This window comes from Doryrhamphus excisus, unplaced genomic scaffold (assembly GCF_030265055.1).
Source record: "Doryrhamphus excisus isolate RoL2022-K1 unplaced genomic scaffold, RoL_Dexc_1.0 HiC_scaffold_26, whole genome shotgun sequence".
NCBI classification, from domain to species: Eukaryota; Metazoa; Chordata; class Actinopteri; order Syngnathiformes; family Syngnathidae; genus Doryrhamphus; species Doryrhamphus excisus.
This window is the reverse complement of record NW_026652244.1, coordinates 252,151-271,897: the sequence shown is the minus strand read 5'-3', so window position 1 is coordinate 271,897 and position 19,747 is coordinate 252,151. Positions and strand designations below refer to the sequence as shown.

Here is a 19,747-nt window from a genome sequence, read left to right as displayed (position 1 = left end):
GGTCCTAAGTGACAGTTTGGGTTTGAGTTTACGGTCTGGGCTTTGGTTTCCTTTTGGCACGCTCTTATTTTGGTTTGACTTCCTGTTTTTCCCTGTCTGCCTCCGTTGTCTTAGTTACCCACACCTGTCCCTAATTTGAGTGTCTATTTAGTTCTGGTGTGTGCGTCTCCCTTGGTGGGATTATTGTCGTTTGTCCGTTTGCTACCTGAGTTGCTTTTCCTGCTGCTGCAATTATTGCAAGCAATAAATATTATTTACCTGCTATTGGTCCTGCTCTCTGCATCCTGGGGTCGAACTTTAAAGCTCTCGAGCCGAACCGTGACAGTTCTAACATCACAATCTCAGCAAGTTGTAAATGAAAATGAGATGATTTTTTATTATAGAAGAAAACAAATCTGCTCCATTTACTCTGTCTTTAACAGAATGTAATAATGGACTATCAAATAGAGAAAAAATATGAACTTGATGATGTATAATGCATATTTCTTTAATCTTTTTCAGTACTTCAAGTCAATATTTGAAACAAACAAAAACCATGAAAAAATACGCTAAACATGTATTAGTCTCCTTTGACAAAGATAAAATATCTATTTCATCTTTGAACAGTAGTGACTTTACAAGAGGTGCCGGGGCCTCAAAGCGTGTGTCGAGTTATTGAGTGGGCACTTCCCGGAAGCGTGGACCGAGGGGTGATTCATTGAGGGGAGGGGCCTGAATCGATGACGTCCGAAGCCTCGCTGCCCGGCTGTACCACGTGACGGATTCCGGAAAACGTTTAGAATTTGCCGCGATGTTTTCCTATCAGTCGGCGATATAAACCCCTCAGGCTTAAACATTAAAATGTGGGGTTTTGTGGTGAGAGTCAGTCTGTTGAGCGTGTGGATAGTTTGTCGATTCATTGTCGACATGTATCAAAAAAGAGGAATCGCCTGAAACCAAAAATTGTTAATAAAAAAATATTATTGAATAAAAAAATAATTATATCTTTCATATTCTATCCAGGTTACACAAGCATACATCTTTTAGTTACACAAGCACTTTCCCTGAAACCATGGCAGCCAGGTGACATAAAACCATGATGAAGATAGCCATATCACGATACATGGCATTGATGGACAATAAAACATTCAGTATGTTATATATACTGTATATTTAATCTTACGCTTTTTAGGTTAATTAAGTGGTTCTACAATGTTTTGTAGTACATAATCATATCCTAGAGCCAAAACAGATCAGCATTTAATGCATCACACATGAAGATACAGCCGCATGTAATTCTATCCAAGGCCAGCAGGTGGTTTCGTGTGCACATGAAGCTTGAAGAAATGAATCATTTGTCAAACCAGTTGATTGAAATGGTTCAAAGCCTCACGGGGTGACATCTTGCCATCATTATTGGACATAGTCTGAGAAATCTCCATTTGAATTATATAACCTCAGGGTACATCAACATCAAAATGAGCATATGAGCATCTGGTAGAAATTGTTGCAACACATGGCTGAAATGCATGAATGACATTTTCATGACCTTAAGACACTTGAATAAACATTAACACATGAAACTTCTATACTTAGGACAGGTAAACTTCACCAACCAAAAATCACTCAGAAAGCCGCCAACAACATCCATTCATTTTCTCCTGCTTTGTCCTTACGGGTGCTGGAGCCTATCCCAGCTGTCTACGGGCGAGCGGCGGGGTACACCCTGGAATGGTGGCCAGCCAATCACAGGGCACATATAGACAACCATTCACTTTACGGGAGCCAGGCAACAACATTTCGTTGGCAAAGTCTTTGAAAGGTTTCCATAAATCCAGATCCAGCAGTACTAACTGGAACACCATAAAACTGGATGACAGGGTCTCGGGGAATCGCAGGTCTTGGCATACGTCAGTCCCATCAGATAGTAGCAGGCCTTGCTAAGATCCCCAAGATTGCTGTGTTCGGTGCTGCCCTCAATCACTATGCCATCTTTTCTTGAATGCTGGTTGATCCATCCCCGGCACCCTGCAGACATTGTAAAGACAGCTGTTAGGAGTTCACGTTCAACTTGCACCTCACAAGAGAAATAGCACGTACTCTGTTCTGTTGTCCACAGCTGCTTTATGGCAGGGGTGTCAAAGTCAAGTGGACGGAGGGCTAAATAAAACATTTGGCCATAAGCCGAGGGCCGGACTGTCCAATCTTCATTAAAACCAAGATTTAACTTACTGAAAACATAACAAATATATTACCATATGATTGGATAAATAAAGCAATATTTTCTTATGACTCTGTCAGTCATTTTTAATTTCAGCCATGTCATATTATATTCTTTCATCACCGCCACACTTTGTCCACATAGAAGACACACAGGTTTTCCAGCTACCTCTGTGACATGTACTCTAACTCCCACCTTGTTTGAAAGCCCTTGTTTTCACTGTCCACCTTCCATTTAGCCATTGTTGATGGGTATCTGTAAATTAACTTTTGCTGTTGTGCTAATGACTGATGCTGAATGACTGCTGAATAAATTAAGATGCCTCCCGCTATGCTCTTGCACACGCGTCCCTGTTGCATTGTGGGAAATGTAGTACAGTTTATCTGCGGGCTGAATTTAATATTAGATTAATATCATCAAGCGGGCCAGGTAAAACCCTCTCGCGGGCCTGATGTGGCCTGTGGGACTTAACTTTGACATATGTGCTTTATGGCATACAAAAAGCAGCTCCATCTTTGTGTGCAATTGTTGTGGAAAAATTTCTATCATCCTAAGTAGGATAGAGAATGCCTGAAATAAATACATAGCTCTGGTGGTTTTATTACCTTTGCAAAACAAAGGGGTCAGACAACACACAGTATGCATGGCGGTCTGTAGGTGTCTGGCCAAGAGTGGCCTCTTGGCGGGAACTTTGCTACTCCATAGCATGCAAATGAATTACATTACAATAGAAAAGAGACATTCAAAAACTGTTCAAGGGGCTGTATGTAAGATTGTGGCTATTGTGGCTGTTGCTGGAGTGAAATAAAAAAATCTGTATTGCAACTAGCAGCAGGAATGAAGCGGCAGTATCTGTTGTCACAGTGATATCTATTCAGGCTTCTGTGGCTTAAGCGGGTAGGATGGACGAGTATTTAGCTTCTTACTATCAGTCACAGTAACTAAAAGCAGAGGTCATGTCAGTCAGGTGCTGTGCGGGTTATTGTTTCACTTTCACCGCCCTGACATTGTGTCTGTGCGCTGTGCACCTGCAGAAGGCTTGTTGTCACATCTTTATTTCAAATTAACATGTTTTCTTAGTCTCTGATGACAGACATATTGTGCGATATTTTGTTTACTTGATGTGAATTTCGTACATACGTACAGCTCCTTTGAGAAAGACGGGAGGAAAGGATGAGTAATAAATAGGAGGGAGAGTCAGACAAGATAAATGTCAGCTGTATGATGTGAACAGAGAATGGAGAGAAATGTGAATGAGACAGGTGGAATGATGACTATTGCAGGTAAGGTACAAATTTAATAGGTGGAGGATGGTTTTAATACCTGAAATAGATTGTTCGTCTGTGCTTGAATTCTTGCTCTGACAACATTTTTCTTCGCTGCAAACAAGGATAACAGTTTTGGTGTCCTTTCGCCTCCATTCTGGCACCTTCCTCTCCTGAAAGAGAGATATGAAAGAAGATACAAAAAATCAGTGACAACAAAAAGTGAAGTGCATACTTAAGTATAACTGTGAAACATACAGTAGTTGTTTACAGTCCATAATGTGTTTAACACAAAAATCCAAATACTCACCTGTGAGACATTAAACAAGGTAGGCCACCTGTGCTTCATGTCACTGATGCTCATGTGTATGTTGTATGTTCCTCTATGTGCAAAAGTTCTCCACATCAAGTCCTTAATGACTGGGCTGTCGCTCTTCTTTAATTGGTGATTAGTTGGTTTTGGTTCAGCTCCTGGAGGATAGCGAGGAAGAATACCACTTCACCACTGTTCCATGTTTTAAGGGAGCAAGGACATCTTAAATGAAGACAGGGTACTTACAGCCACAACCATAAATACTGTGCTTGACTTGGTATTGCTTGAGAAGCTCCCCTTTTGAAGTATCCTCCAATGTGCAGCGCCTACATTGCCAGGCCACGGGCCGCCACCTTAAAAAGGAGCATAAACAGTGTTACAATGGTTTGTTTTTAAAAGTGCTGTCTAATTTCATGTACATCGTTTTTGGATTGTGTTTTAAATCCACAGTTGTAAAGAAATAATTATAATGCACATTCATTCATGCATTCATTTTCGATTGCTCATCGATTGCTGTGAGGTCTGCACGCTAATCACTTGCCTGCCAAAAATGCACATTGACATGAATTATATCTGCAAATATAATTACAAAATACATGCATTAATTCATAATTTGAATTAATATTTTGTATATGAAACCATGAATAAATAATTTTAATGAATACTGTTGCCCATCTCTGTGTGGAGTTTGCATGTTCTCCCCGTGCATGCGTGGGTTTTCTCCGGGTACTCCGGTTTCCTCCCACATTCCAAAAACATGCAAATTTAATTCTAAGTAGACTCCAGCACCCCCCGCGACCTTCGTGTGGGTGAGGGGTAGAAAACGAATGCTGAAAACTCTTGTATTACATTTGTAATGAGCTCCAGAAGTACCTCGGCTGTTCCTACAAGAGATTCCGGAGCATATCGACATGTTATAAAAACACAAAGTAAAACTAAGCAAAACACGGCGTACACACATAAAGAGAGCGCGGTTAAAAGCTTAACTTTTTCGGTTCGATGGTCCGTTACCTGTTAAAGTATGTTCGCCCAACGAACCATGTTAGCTGAGCAATTTGGTGGCTAGCAAACATAGCTAAAGTTAGCTTACGCACAACAGAATAGCGGTGACATTAAAAAACAACACCCAGCGTATTTGAAGGAAGACGGGGTCGCTATTAGTTTAAAAATTGCAAGTGCTGTACTTACCGATGTATTGTCGTCCATATAACTTGCCGTGTTTCGATACTTTCGGGCTGTTGTGTTGCCGGAAACTGTACCATAGACCTCTCATAACTCCACCCCTTTGGCCGCGAAGGGGGCACGTCATGACGGTCTACGTCACCAAGCTTAAGCGCTGGACTTAAGCATTTATTTATGTAAGCGATTAAATGATTTTCAGAGGTTTTACTAAGTTAGTAAACTTTATTATTGTTATATTTAATAAGGCTCTGGGTCATTTTCTGAGTGTAATGTTTTGTACATCATTCTAATCGGTCAGATCCGTTCGACAACCATTTGTTTACGTTTTATTCTGAAGCAGTGCGTTGTGGTGTGTGGAATGCATTGGAACATTTTGCTCTTTATGGAAAAGTGGTTGGCTCTTAAAAGAGCCGTTGTGGTGAATCTACTGCAGATTTGCAGCGATTTCTCGGCGGAAGTTGAGATAGAGCGTCTCATTTCCCCTCTCGTTGACATGGCAACCGTCGGCGTTGTCGGAGGAAGACGCCAAGGACTCGGTTAATTCTTTTCCTCGCATTGCCATCGTTATGGCGATAGTTGCACTTGCAGCTTATTTATACAGTGAGTGTCAGGCTAGGGCGCGTGCGCAGCGGTTTGATCCCCAGATGCAGGACACAGCAGTCTCAGGTAAGGTCTTTAAAGTCTTTAATTGTCCAGTGAGTGAGGTACGAGTAACGAAAAACGACGGAGCACAAAAGAGGGGGCTCCGTGACCAAGTGCCGGCAGGCACAACACAAATTACCTCAAAAGACAATACGCAGTCCTATAGGCATGCGGGCTACCGGACGGGTAGGAGGGTGCGTGGCAGAGGCGTAAGCAGTGCTGACTTGGTACAGGAGCACGGCAACAGCTCAGAGCTGGTCTGTCACGTCCACAAAGGAATAATCCAGCACCCTCCTGCCGCAGCTCAGTGCCTAATGAGGGAGACCGGAAATTGGGATGAATTGGCAGCAGCTGCGCCCGTCTGGTAGCTCCGCCCAACTCAGGGGAGGTCCGCGTCTGCAAAAGCATAAGGAGAGCAGTAAGGGTTCAAATAACACGAAGCCCAGACGTACCCCCAAACAGCAACACAAGGTAGAAGCACATGTCACAGCGCAGCGTGACAGTATCCCCCCCTCCCAATTCAACGAGTGGTCCTAGGCCGACCACCTGGCTTGTCTGGGAACTTGCGGTAAAAATCAGATAAGAGGGTGGGGTCGAGGATCAGTGACCGGGAGACCCATGAGCGGTCCTCGGGACCGTAACCCTCCCAGTCCACAAGGTACTGCACACCCCTGCCCCGTCTCCTGGCATCCAAGATAGACCTGGCTGTAAAGGCCGGGTGTCCATCCACCAGGCGAGGAGGGGGAGGAGGCACTGGCGGTGGATTGAGATCGCTTAGGGTAACCGGCTTCAGGCGGGACACATGGAACACCGGGTAGGTCTTGAGAGATGGGGGGAGCTTGAGTCTGGCGGAAGCAGGGTTGACCATACGGACCACCTTGTATGGTCCCACGAACCTGGGGGCCAACTTCTTCGACTCCACGGCCAGGGGCAGGTCCCGAGAAGACAGCCAGACACTCTGCCCAGGCTGATAGTTGGGTGCAGGCCTCCGATGGCGATCCGCCAGTCTTTGGTTGCGTTTGGCGGTCCGGGATAGTGCCGTCCGTGTGTCCCGCCACACCCGATGGACCCGGCGGAGCAACGAAGCCACCGAAGCAACTGATGAGCTGGGCTCCTGGTGGGGGAACAGTGGAGGCTGGAAGCCGTGGACGACATGAAAAGGAGAGAGGCCAGTGGAAGAACACACCAGGGTGTTGTGGGCGTATTCCACCCACGGAAGATCCCGAGACCAGGACGTGGGGTGTTGGTGGCACACACACCTCAAGGCTGACTCCAGGTCCTGGTTTACCCGCTCCGTCTGTCCGTTGGATTGGGGGTGGTATCCAGAGGAGAGGCTGACCGAGGCTCCCAGGGACTTGCAAAAGGCCCTCCAGGTTGCTGAGGCGAACTGGGGACCTCTGTCGGACACCACATCAACTGGAATGCCATGGGGGCGGACCACATGTTGCACTAGAAGCTTGGCTGTCTCCAGGGCGGAGGGGATTCTGCGGAGGGGAACAAAGTGAGCCAACTTGGAGAACCTATCCACAATGGTAAGAACAACGGTGAAACCCCTCGAAGCAGGCAGACCCGTCACAAAGTCCAAGGCAATGTGTGACCAAGGGCGAGAGGGGATGGGGAGCGGGTGGAGCAGGCCTGCCGGTGGCTGGTTGGAAGACTTGTTTCTGGCACAGATGGGGCAGGCAGCAACGAAGCTCTTTGTGTCGGTGTGGAGGGAGGGCCACCAAAAGCGCTGGGACAGGAGGAAGGCAGTGCGTCTGGCTCCGGGGTGACAGGCAATCTTAGAGCAGTGGCCCCAGGTCAGGACCTCCGACCGCAGGGACCGTGGGACGAACAGTCGGTCTGGAGGACAGCCCGCTGGGACAGGGGTGTCCCCGCTGGCCTCAGCCACTCTCCTCTCGATCTCCCACTGGAGTCCGCCCACAATGCAGGACTGGGGAAGGATGGCCTCGGGTGCTGGGTCCTCAACTTGCGGTGCAAACATGCGGGAGAGAGCATCCGGTTTGCCATTTAGGGAACCTGGGCGATAAGTCAAAGTAAAGTTGAAGCGGGTGAGGAAGAGAGCCCACCGGGCCTGGCGGGGGTTGAGGCGCTGGGCAGAGCGTATGTACGACAGGTTTCTGTGATCAGTGTAGATAACAAATGGGTGTGTAGCGCCTTCCAACCAGTGCCTCCACTCCTGCAGGGCGAGGACCACCGCCAACAGCTCCCGATTGCCAACATCATAGTTGCGTTCAGCGGGCGATAGACGCCTGGAGAAAAAGGCGCAGGGGTGCAGCCTCTGGTCTGAGCTGGAGCGCTGGGAGAGCACGGCCCCTACGCCAGTGTCGGACGCATCCACCTCAACGAAAAACGGTAGAGAAGGATTCGGGTGAATCAGAACAGGTGCAGAGGTGAAAAAAGACTTAAGGCGCCGAAAGGCCGAATCGGCCCCCGTTGACCAGGAAAACGGAACCTTGGCAGATGTCAGCCTGTTCAGAGGATCGGCGACTTTACTAAAGTCCCGAATAAAGCGCCGGTAAAAGTTAGCGAAACCCAGAAACCTCTGTAACAGCTTCCTAGATGTGGGAGTGGGCCAGTCAACCACAGCCTGGATCTTGGCAGGGTCGGGTTTCAGTTGCCCCTTCTCCACGATAAACCCCAGAAAGGGCACCGACAGTGAATGAAAAGTGCACTTTTGAGGTTTGACAAACAAACGGTTTTCTAAGAGCCTTTGGAGGACAAGGTGAACGTGCTGCCGGTGTTGTTTGGTGGATGAGGAGTAAATAAGGATGTCATCAAGATACACAAAAACAAAGCGGCCAATCATGTCGCGTAGGACATCGTTGATGAGGCATTGGAAGACTGCCGGAGCATTAGTCAGACCAAAAGGCATGACGCAATATTCGAAATGTCCTAAAGGCGTGTTAAAGGCAGTCTTCCATTCATCCCCTTCCCGAATACGAATGAGGTGGTAGGCACTACGTAGGTCCAATTTAGTAAAAATGGTGGCAGTGTGAAGTGGAGTGAAGGCGGAGTCAAGGAGAGGAAGAGGGTACTTATTCTTAACTGTGATGGCATTGAGTGACCGAAAGTCTATACACGGGCGCAAGGAACCGTCCTTCTTGTGGACGAAAAAGAACCCCGCTGCCAAGGGGGAGGAGGAGGGCCGGATATGCCCAGCAGCAAGGGAAGTGGAGATGTACTCCTCGAGAGCCCTCTGTTCAGGTTTGGAAATATTATATAGTCGAGAGGAAGGAAGAGGCGCCCCGGGCAATAAGTCTATGGCACAATCGTAGGGACGGTGGGGGGGAAGAGACATAGCGTGATCTTTACAAAAGACCTCCCTAAGGGGGTGATACTCCTCCGGTACCAGAGAGAGGTCGGGCGAGACAGGAGAAGGGTTCGAAGGACAGACTGGAGGAGAGGCAGAGCGGAGACAGTTAGCATGACAAAAAGAACTCCAGTTGACTATTTTAAAAGTGGACCAATCAATATAAGGACTGTGACGTTGCAGCCAAGGGAGACCCAGAACTACAGGAGCGGAGCGTGAGGGGATAACAAAAAAACAGATGGACTCCCGGTGGTTGCCGGACAACAGGAGAGAAACCTGGCGTGTCTGGTGCGTGATGCTAGCTAAGTGACGTCCATCCAGAGAACGCACCTTTTTGCATCTCTCAACACACACAGTAGGGATGTTAAGTTCTTTTACCAAGCCACTGTCTATAAAGTTCTCGTCAGCGCCCGAGTCGACCAGGGCGGAAATAGCAAGGCGCCCCTCCCCTCCCCATGACAACGTACCTTCCACTTGCAGACGGCCCACGGAAGCAGTGGAGGAGGGAGGGGGGGAACGTCCGTCCACCGACGAGCTCTTGGTGGGAGATGAACGTCGGGCGACTGGCCGGCTGGAGCAGCGGGAGACTGGGTGGTCCGCAGCGCCGCAGTAGAGGCAGAGGCGGAGACGCAGACGACGAAGTCTTTCCGTGGCGGAGATCCGATTGGCTCCCAGCTGCATAGGAACCGCCTCCCCGAGGCTCTCGGTGGGTGGAGCGATCGACGGTGGAGGCGGAAGCGCAAGAGTTCCGTGAGGGAGAGAGAGTAACGGGGGCGGTTCCCCACCACGCTGCCGACTGCGCTCCCGCAGACGGTTGTCCAGTCTGATGGCGAGGGAGATAAGCTCTTCGAGGGAACGGGTCTCATCCCGGGCTGCCAATTCGTCCAGCAGACGGGGACTAAGGCTGGCCCAGAAGACGCACCGTAAAGCCTTTTCATCCCAGCCGCTCTCCACTGCGAGAATGCGGAATGAGATGGAGTGATCCGCCACCGAGTTCGTGCCTTGGCGCAAGGCCAGGAGGCGCAGTCCTGCTTCGCGTTCTCTGACCGGGTGGTCGAACACGTTTTTGAGCTCCTCGACGAATAGGGAGAGGCTGGAGAAGAGTTCCGGCTTGTTCTCACTCACCACCATGGCCCATTTGGCGGCGCGCCCCGTCAGGAGCCCAACTATATACGCCACCTTGGCAGAGTCCGTGGCGTAGGTTTGCGCTTGCTGACTAAACACGAGGAAGCACTGGTGGAGGAATAGTCTGCACTCGCCAAAATCTCCCTCATACCTGGAAGGGTGAGGGATATTGGGCTCCCGAGGGACGAGTTGGAGCGCCGACGATGTTGTGGCCGGTGCCGGAACGGCGTCCGAGGAGGCGGCCACGGACGTGCTTGTCATGCGGGCGTGCATGTCGCGGACCAACGTGGAAAGGTCCTGTAACGTCCGCTCGTGGTCACTAATCATCTGCCCCTGGGCCTTGAGGGCAAACTCAAGCTGCTGATGTTCCGCGGGATCCATGATATTGGCTGGATTATTCTGTCAGGCTAGGGCGCGTGCGCGGCGGTTTGATCCCCAGATGCAGGACACAGCAGTCTCAGGTAAGGTCTTTAAAGTCTTTAATTGTCCAGTGAGTGAGGTACGAGTAACGAAAAACGACGGAGCACAAAAGAGGGGGCTCCGTGACCAAGTGCCGGCAGGCACAACACAAATTACCTCAAAAGACAATACGCAGTCCTATAGGCATGCGGGCTACCGGACGGGTAGGAGGGTGCGTGGCAGAGGCGTAAGCAGTGCTGACTTGGTACAGGAGCACGGCAACAGCTCAGAGCTGGTCTGTCACGTCCACAAAGGAATAATCCAGCACCCTCCTGCCGCAGCTCAGTGCCTAATGAGGGAGACCGGAAATTGGGATGAATTGGCAGCAGCTGCGCCCGTCTGGTAGCTCCGCCCAACTCAGGGGAGGTCCGCGTCTGCAAAAGCATAAGGAGAGCAGTAAGGGTTCAAATAACACGAAGCCCAGACGTACCCCCAAACAGCAACACAAGGTAGAAGCACATGTCACAGCGCAGCGTGACAGTGAGCATGCAATGCCATTGGTTAGTTTTCCCTCAGTTCGTCCACGTAAACATGGTTTGGTTTAATTCGCCCAATTTCAAATTACATTCATTCCGCCAATAGCTGATCGATTGATAGGTGAGTGAGGCAGGATTGGTCAATTTAAAAAATATTGACCCGCCCAGCTTTCACATTACATTCAATCAGACGATCGCTGATAGGTTGTTTGTTTGGTGACTTACGATTGGTCATTTATCCAAAGGCGGAGCCTGACAGGTTGGTTTTGTGAGCTACGATTGGTCAGTTCTTCCACGGTGTGGTGCATGGTGCTATAAATGCTGCTTCGCGTGCCTGCTTCCCCCCCTTTCTGCTCGACCGAACAGAAAACTTTTCGAGAGAACGCTTTTTGCATTGCCTCAGACAAAGACAAAGACAAAGGACCTACATTCGACGGAAACTGCAGTTTGCCGTTGTGTTGGACTTCATCTGCTGACATAGAGGTGAGTTTTTTGTTTTTAATAGACTTAGTAAACTGAAATATATTCATTTGTAAGAATGAGCGCCATCGCAGGAATGCACGTCCGGTTGGAGCTTAACTCCATTTTGTTTTTTCTTCGGCTTTTTCTCCACATGTGTATAATTTTATGTGTTTTTATGTTGTCATTGGTGTCGCCGCACGATAACTGCATGTTTGGGATACACTAACGGTCGGAACTTAACTCAATATAGCTCAAGTTATATTCGGTGGTGCTGCACGTAGGCCGCTTGTTCAGGATACACGAACGGTCAGAGCTTAACGCTGTATAGCTAAAATTGTATTCGTTGTTGCCGTACCTTAAACGAGCCGTTAGCCTAAAGGTAACGATTCTGTGACCTGTGCTAAATGGAGATAGCGTACCATAAAAGCATTATCGCGATTCACCAGCACCTGGGATTTGCTTGTGTGGAGAAGCCACCGCATCGTAGGTTTTCAACTTTTTAGCTTTCTCTGTTTCCAATGATTTTAACCCCGTCATTCATCTAAACCACTACCGCGTTGCACCGGGAGATGCTGTTGTGGAGGAGAAGACGCCCACCTTACGTTTTCTTCATTTTTCTTGTTTGCAATGATTAACCCCGTCATTCATCCAAAGGGCCACACCCAAGTGTGCATGTGCCCACTCAAACGCACACAATATGAGGGGGGTGGGGGAAGATGGTGCTCTTGCAGTAAAACACACAGCTGGTGTTTATTTATGTTGTTTTCTGCATAATAGTTGTATTTATTGACAAAGTTTGATTTATCATTTTATCTCTGTGTGGAGTTTGCATGTATTCTATGCGTTTGTGTTTCTCCGTGTACCCCCTCCCCCACTGGCGACTCCAAATTGTCCATAGGCATTAATGTGACTGTCAATGGTTGTCTCTGTGACCCGTGCTTGGCTGGTGAGCAGGGTGTAGTCCACCTCTCGCCAGAATACAGCTGGGGTAGGCTCCAGCATGCCCACAACCCTTGTGAGGATAAGCAGCACAGAAAATATATGGATATATTCATTCATTTTCTGCCGCTGCTGCAGGAGTCTATGCCAGTTGTATTCAGGTGAGAGGCGGGTACATCCTGGTTGTCAGCCAATCACAGGGCACATATAGACAACCATTCACACTCACTTTCTTGCCTATGGACAATATGGCATCGCCAATGGGGGGGCACGGAGAAAACCCACGCACACACGGGGTAACCAGAGAGCATGGAAAAGAGCATTTAGAAGCTTAAGTACATGGCGTGTGAACTGACATTGATTTCATTGTTTTCTTTTAGATGCCACGAAAGAAGGGTTTCCGTATGCGACGCACACCCAGGGCTGCCCAAGCTGTTGATTGTGCAGTTGCAACAAAAGGTAGGGACGAAGTATCTTCACTGTCACCAGTGGAGGTACCAACAGGTGGGTTACAAAAGGTGGTCAAAGGGTCATTTCATCAAGGCAATACAAGGTTTAAGTATGCAGGAACACAGTGTATGGCGATTGCCTTTTGTGCCACTGCTTTACACAGTATTAAAAATGTCTTGTTGTGGGATACTGCTGATCTTGACATGGCTGTTGTTGAAGGCGATCAGTTGTATACTACACTAAGGGAACGTCACGTAATTCGTGACACATCCCACTTTTTTCAGTCCATGGTTCCACTTGTAAGCCCGTTCAAATATCTAAAAAGGAAAAGGGCCCTGGACAAAAAATGTAAATATGTCGCTGACATGAGCATAAGGGAGACAAAGAAACTAATGACTATGAAGAATTGCAGAGAACAAGCAGTCTTTAGGCAGAGAAAGAAGATGAGTGTTGAAAAGTATAGAAATGATGTCATTCATAAAAATAGAGTTAAAACATCTAGCATCTAAAAGTATAGAAATGACAGCTTGCATCGGGACAGGGTCAAGATGCAGAGCATCAAAAAATATAAAATAGATACAAGGCACCGGGCCAATGTCAAACTAGCCAGTATGAAGAAATATCACAGTAATTTAGAACACAAAATGCGTGTCATTGCAGATGTCAAGGCACGAAGGCATGCTGCAAAGTTGCGAGAGGAAGAATTTGATGTTGTTGTTGAGAATTTTTTAGAGAAAGTGAAGAATGGGCCCCAGTTTGTCTGCTGTGTGTGCCATAGGTTGATGTTTAAACATCAGGTCCTGCAGTGTCACAGAGAGCATTACAGCAAAAGTGCAAGTGCTTCTCTTGTGAACACGTGCATTAATGAGGATTATTTGCACAAATGTAGTGCAGAGTGCACGGTGCCTTGTTTGTTGTTGGAGTCTGGTAGAGGGCAGTTGTGGGTTTGCTACACTTGCCATTACAAGATTAGCAAAGGGGAACTCCCACCAGAATGTGTGGCAAATAATTTGGGGGTGGACCCGATTCCTCCTGAGCTGGCTTGCTTAAACAGCTTAGAGCAACACTTAATTGCACTAAATATCCCCTTTATGAAAATGCTTGCATTGCCTAAAGGGGGGCAAAATGGTGTCCATGGGCCTGTGACTTGTGTTCCGGCCAATGTTGTAGAAACGACAAATTTGTTGCCACGGTCCAATATGGAAGGCTCTATGCTCCGTGTCAAGCTCAAAAGGAAGCTGACTTACAAAGGACACTACGAGTACCATTTTGTTGACAGCATGCACATTCGTGAAGCCTTGAGGTATTTAAAAGAGTCAAATGTGCATTATGAAGATATAGAGTACAACGAGGAGTGGGTCAATGACTTTTGTAGGGAACCTGATGCCTCTCAGGTGGAGGACAGTGTTCCTGCAGTAGATGTCACACCGCCTCTAGATACAGAAGATGAGCTTCTCCATGATAGACAGCAACACTGCATGTTTCAGGACACATGTTTAATGCCAGTTGACATTGGTCAGGAAGCGCTAGATCAGTATTACGACAATATATTGAATGTGGCTCCGGCAGAAGGCAATAATCCTGTGAGGTTGCTTTCTGACCATTCGAATGAAGCTAGATGTTTCCCAGTGTTGTTTCCACATGGTCGTTTCACGTTTCATGACACTCGACAATATAGGCTGAAAGCGTCGCGATATTTCAATAATCGTATCATGCATGCTGATAAGCGGTTTGGGCAGAATGTGGAATACATATTCTATGCTCAGTACTTGTGTGAACTTGTGCAGGTGGTGTCGAGCATTTCCATTGCTTTATGCAAAGGAATTGCTGGTTTGGTGGCAAAAATGGCCAAGGATTTGTTGACCAACGATGAGTCGTTAAAGACATTGTTGGAATGTGACCAGGGCTATCGTTTTCTGAAGCCCATCAGAGGCACTCCAGCCTTTTGGCAGAGTACGCAGCGCGATATTTTGGCTTGTGTGCGTCAGCTTGGTGTTCCCACGTGGTTTTGCTCTTTTTCGTCTGCTGATTTACGGTGGCAAAACATGTTAGACTGTGTTTTGAGGCAAGAGGGTAGAACGCAAACGGCTGCAGAGTTGGAGTGGGCTGACAGGTGTGATTTGTTGAGACGGAATCCTGTGACTGCTGCACGGATGTTTGATTTCCGGTGGCATGTCTTTCTCAGAGGGGTGATAATGTCTTCGAGCCAACCGATTGGCAAAGTTGTAGACTATTTTTACCGGGTGGAATTTCAGCAGCGTGGTTCCCCGCATGTACATTGTTTGTTCTGGGTCGAGAATGCCCCACGTATTGAAGTGAACTCAGATGAAGAAGTCACAAAGTTTATTGATAGATATGTTACTTGTGAATTGCAGCCACAGGATGAAGGATTGACAGAGACAGTGTCTTCCGTACAGCAGCATTCTAAGAGACACTCTAAAACGTGCAAAAAGAAAAACACAGTGTGTCGTTTCGGTTTTCCCAAACCTGTGTCAGGACGAACATTTATTAGCCATCAGTTTGACGGACAGGGACAAAAAACATGCACTTGTCAGGTTAGCCAATCAACCGGTGTTAAAACATGCACATGTCCAAAAGCATCCCAAAATGCCGTGAACATGAAAGCAGAAGAGGCGTCGGAAATCATAAAATCCATTAAAACAGCCCTGGCTGACGAGAACCACGCATATCAAAGCGTGGAACATTTGTTCCATAGTCTCGGTATAACACAAAATACTTTTGAGGCCGCACATCGCCGCTTGGGTCGTCGTACGGAAGTCATAATGAAGCGTCAAATCAATGAGGTTTGGATCAATCCATACAGCAAACCTCTGCTTAAATGCTGGAATGCTAATATGGACATCCAGTATGTCGTTGATGCGTATGCGTGCGTGGTTTATATAATCTCGTATATTTCCAAAGCTGAGAGGGAGATTGGATTGCTGCTGAGTAATGCCCAGAAAGAAGCATCCAAACAGGCAAACGTCAGTGCCAAAGAGGCCTTAAAAAGTCTTGGCAGTGTGTACTTGCACAATAGAGACGTGTGTGCACAAGAGGCCGTTTACCGGGTGACAAATATGCATCTTAAGGAATGCTCGCGCAAAGTAGTTTTTGTTCCAACAGGGGACAATGTGGTCAAAATGAGTTTGCCTGTGAGTGTTTTGCGTCAAAAAGCTTCATCGGCCGAATTAACAACGGAAGACATGTGGATGACCAGCATTGTCGACCGTTATAAAAACAGACCAAACGACGACACGTTTAATGACATGTGCTTGGCACAATTTGCTTCGGAATACCGCATCATTAGCAAAAACGAAAGGTCGGCATCCAAAATAGAACTTAAAAACAACTACGGACATGTGACAAAACGTACACGGACCAAACCTGCCGTAGTACGCTCTGCGCGCTTTTCAGAAACCAAAAACCCAGAGTTGTATTATCGTAGCCTTTTGCAGTTGTATCTGCCATACCGAGTGGATTTGCAGTTAAGACCTGCCAACTGCCCAACATTTGAAGAGTTTTATGACAATGGTGCGGTCCGATTAAATGATGGGTCGATGCATTCTGTTCGATCCATAGTGGAAACAAATAAACAACATTTCGACAGCGACGGGGATGAACTGGACAGCATCCAAAGATCTATTGATCACAGCGGTGTTGCTGAGGGTGCGTGGTGTCTGCTGTGTCCAGAGCAAGAATTGGAAAGGCTACAATGCGAAGAAGAACGCCGGAAAAAACAACAGTTGGTCGAAGAAGAGGCAGAAGTAATACCTGACTTGGCAAATGAAAATAGAACCGCTCTAAACTTACAAAAGCAAAAGTCAATGAGTCGAAATGATGGCTTGGCATTAATCCGCTCCCTAAATAATACTCAAATGGACATTTTTTACAAAATTAGACAGTGGTGCCTTGATAAAGTAGGTGGGAGAAAACCCGAGCCTTTACACTTATTCATCACAGGTGGTGCCGGGACAGGAAAAAGCCACCTAATTAAAGCCATCCAATATGAGGCTACCAGGTTGTTGTCAACAATGTGTCGGCAACCGGACAATATTTCTGTCTGTCTAGCTGCACCAACAGGGATTGCTGCTTACAATTTGAATGCCACAACAATACACAGCACATTGAGCATCGGCAAGGATACCCGTTTGCCTTACACACCACTGGGTGAGGAAACGGTGAATTCCTTGCGTGCCAAGTTCGCAGACCTCCAAATTTTGATTATCGATGAAATATCGATGGTTGATCACAAGTTGTTGACGTACATTCATGGTAGGCTCCGACAAATTAAGCAAACCGGTGACTATGCTGCATTTGGCAACGTCAGCATCATCGCCGTCGGTGATTTTTACCAGTTACCGCCAGTCAAAGGAAAGCCTCTCTATGTCAAAGACGCCACTTTCAACTTGTGGACAAATCTTTTCAGTGTTGTCGAACTGACAACGATAGTCCGGCAAAAAGATAATCAGTTTGCAGCATTGCTAAATAGACTCCGCAAACATCCAAAAGGCGCGGCGTTGTTGGAAACAGACATAGAACTTTTGAAACAGCGCGAAACGGGTGAGGTCAGCTCCGCGTTACATGTGTTTCCAACCAATCAACAAGTAAACGAATTCAAGCTAAAACAGCTTTTCAGGATCTGTCCGGAGTACACAACGATAAAAGCTGAGGATTTCAGCCAAAACAAAAAATCCGGTAAATTAGAAAGAAAAGTAGGGCACCACAGCAAAGTTTACAACACGTGTTTAGAGGAAACTCTGCACATCGCTAAAGATGCACGTGTAATGCTTTGCAAAAACATCGATATTGACGACGGCTTAGTTAACGGGGTTAGTGGCACTGTCCCTGATGTTCTTTTCCAAAAGGATGACACATTTCCGAGTAAGATCTATATAAAGTTTGATGATGCCAAAGTAGGTCAACAAAGGCGCGCACAAACTGCTGAGTCTGTCACGCTAAAAGACAGTACATTTATTCTGCCAGAGGAAGAAAAAGTAACTAAAAGTGGTGGCATGCGTCACCAGTTCCCTCTGAAGCTCGCTTGGGCTTGCACGGTACATAAAGTCCAGGGTGTTACCGTGAGCAATGTAGTTGTGTCTCTAGACAGGGTGTTTTCCGCAGGGCAGGCATATGTTGCATTGAGTCGGGTCACAGCTTTAGACGGTTTGATTATTGAAAAGTTTAATGCCGAAAGGATTTACTGTAATGATGCCATTAAGAATGCTGTAGGTAGGATGCCAGCATTTTTGACAGAAAGTGAACCAACACAAACAAATGTACAACCACCACATTTCACAATTTATTTGATGAATGTCCAAAATTTGACAAAACATGCGTCAGATTTGGCAGCATGTACACAGCACCTGCAGCCTAACTGCATCGCTGTGACAGAAACGTGGCTGCCAACGGCATGTACACCCAGCAGTGTAACCATTCCTGGGTATCATTTCCATAGCCAACCACGATGTTTGTCTTACTCCAGCAGTAACCCTGCTTTGGTAGAATTACAAGGGCAACAGCATGGCGGAGTTGGCATGTACATTGCAGACCACCTGCACTGTAGTGTTGTCTCCGCCCCAAACTTCAACTTGGAAGTTTTACTGGTGAACTGCTCCGCACCCAGTGTGTTAATAGCAGTTGTGTATCGACCACCCTCCTATCCAATGGCGTTGTTTCAAGGTCACCTTGGCACGCTGCTGGATTGGTTGCACCAGAAGTACACCAGCGTTGTCATACTGGGAGATTTTAATGAAAATTTGTTAAAATCTTCCACTATCAGCACATTCATGGCTAGGAAAGGGTTCTGCCAGTCAGTCAAACATCCTACCACAGAAAAGGGTACACTAATTGACCATGTTTATGTCAAAACATCACACTTTGATGTAGAATCGGTTGTAATGCCCACCTATTTCAGTGATCATGAAGGGATTTTGTGCTCTTTTAAACGCCAAATTTAAAACGCACACACACAGGCACACACACACGTTCCACTTCAGCATTCTTCTGGCAGACTTATAGTGTGTAAAATGGGTTCAGGTGGTCTCACATGTTTAGCCAGTGGACAATTTACAAGCCACGAGTTTGCTCTTCCGAGAACGGTGGATTGTATTTGTCAATCACTGAATAAAAGTGAAACCACAGTGAAACTATTTGCCTTTTCTGAAAACAAACTGGTTATTTGTCAAACCAGTAAATGAACTTGTACATATTGTAAACATGTACATATTGTAAATATTTTATATTTATATAATATTTAAATAGTGTACATATTATATGTAAATATTTTATATTTGTATAATATTTAAATAGTGTACATATTATATGTAAATATGTAAATATGTAAATATGTAAATATGTATATAGTATGTATATAGTACCTGATGAAATGATCCCAGTGCTGCCTCACTCACCTGTCCTCTTGTCTTGATTGTTACCGCCTGTCTGCCTTAAAGTAAAATGCTAAAGGGATTCAAACCTTTCAGAACTTTTTGAGTAGAGAAATTGTATTAGTCAATCACTGGCGCAAAATTCAACACTGGCCAAAATTAAGATTCAAAGGGATTAAAACTAAGACTTTTCTGAACACATAGTTGGTATTTTTCTAACAGTGGACAATTTACAATCCGCGAGTTTACTCTTCCGAGAACGGTGGATTGTGTTTGTCAATCACTGACGAAAAATACGTTTTTTCAGACGCGGTAATGCAAACAATGAGGGCTATGTAAATATGTAAGTGAATATGTGAATATGTGAATATGTGAATATGCAAATATGTAAATATGTAAATATGTAAATATGTAAATATGTAAATATGTAAATATGTGAACATGTGAATATGTAAATATGTAAATATGTGAATGTATATTGTGACTAACCTCTGCTCTTGTCTTCCTAGTTGCCGCCTGTCTTCAGTTCCACACA

At 46.4% G+C, this 19,747-nt stretch overlaps 1 protein-coding gene across 1 annotated transcript; it reads left to right on the top strand.

Annotated features, from left to right (window-relative positions):
• The first annotated feature begins 11,343 nt into the window (after positions 1–11,343).
• On the top strand, positions 11,344–15,220 carry LOC131119355 (uncharacterized). The gene is made up of 3 exons (XM_058064706.1): positions 11,344–11,458; positions 12,757–14,939; positions 15,202–15,220. Exons 2-3 carry the CDS (start codon positions 13,375–13,377, stop codon positions 15,218–15,220), a joined length of 1,584 nt encoding a protein of 527 aa, XP_057920689.1. The 5' UTR covers positions 11,344–11,458; positions 12,757–13,374.
• Positions 15,221–19,747: the final 4,527 nt, after the last annotated feature.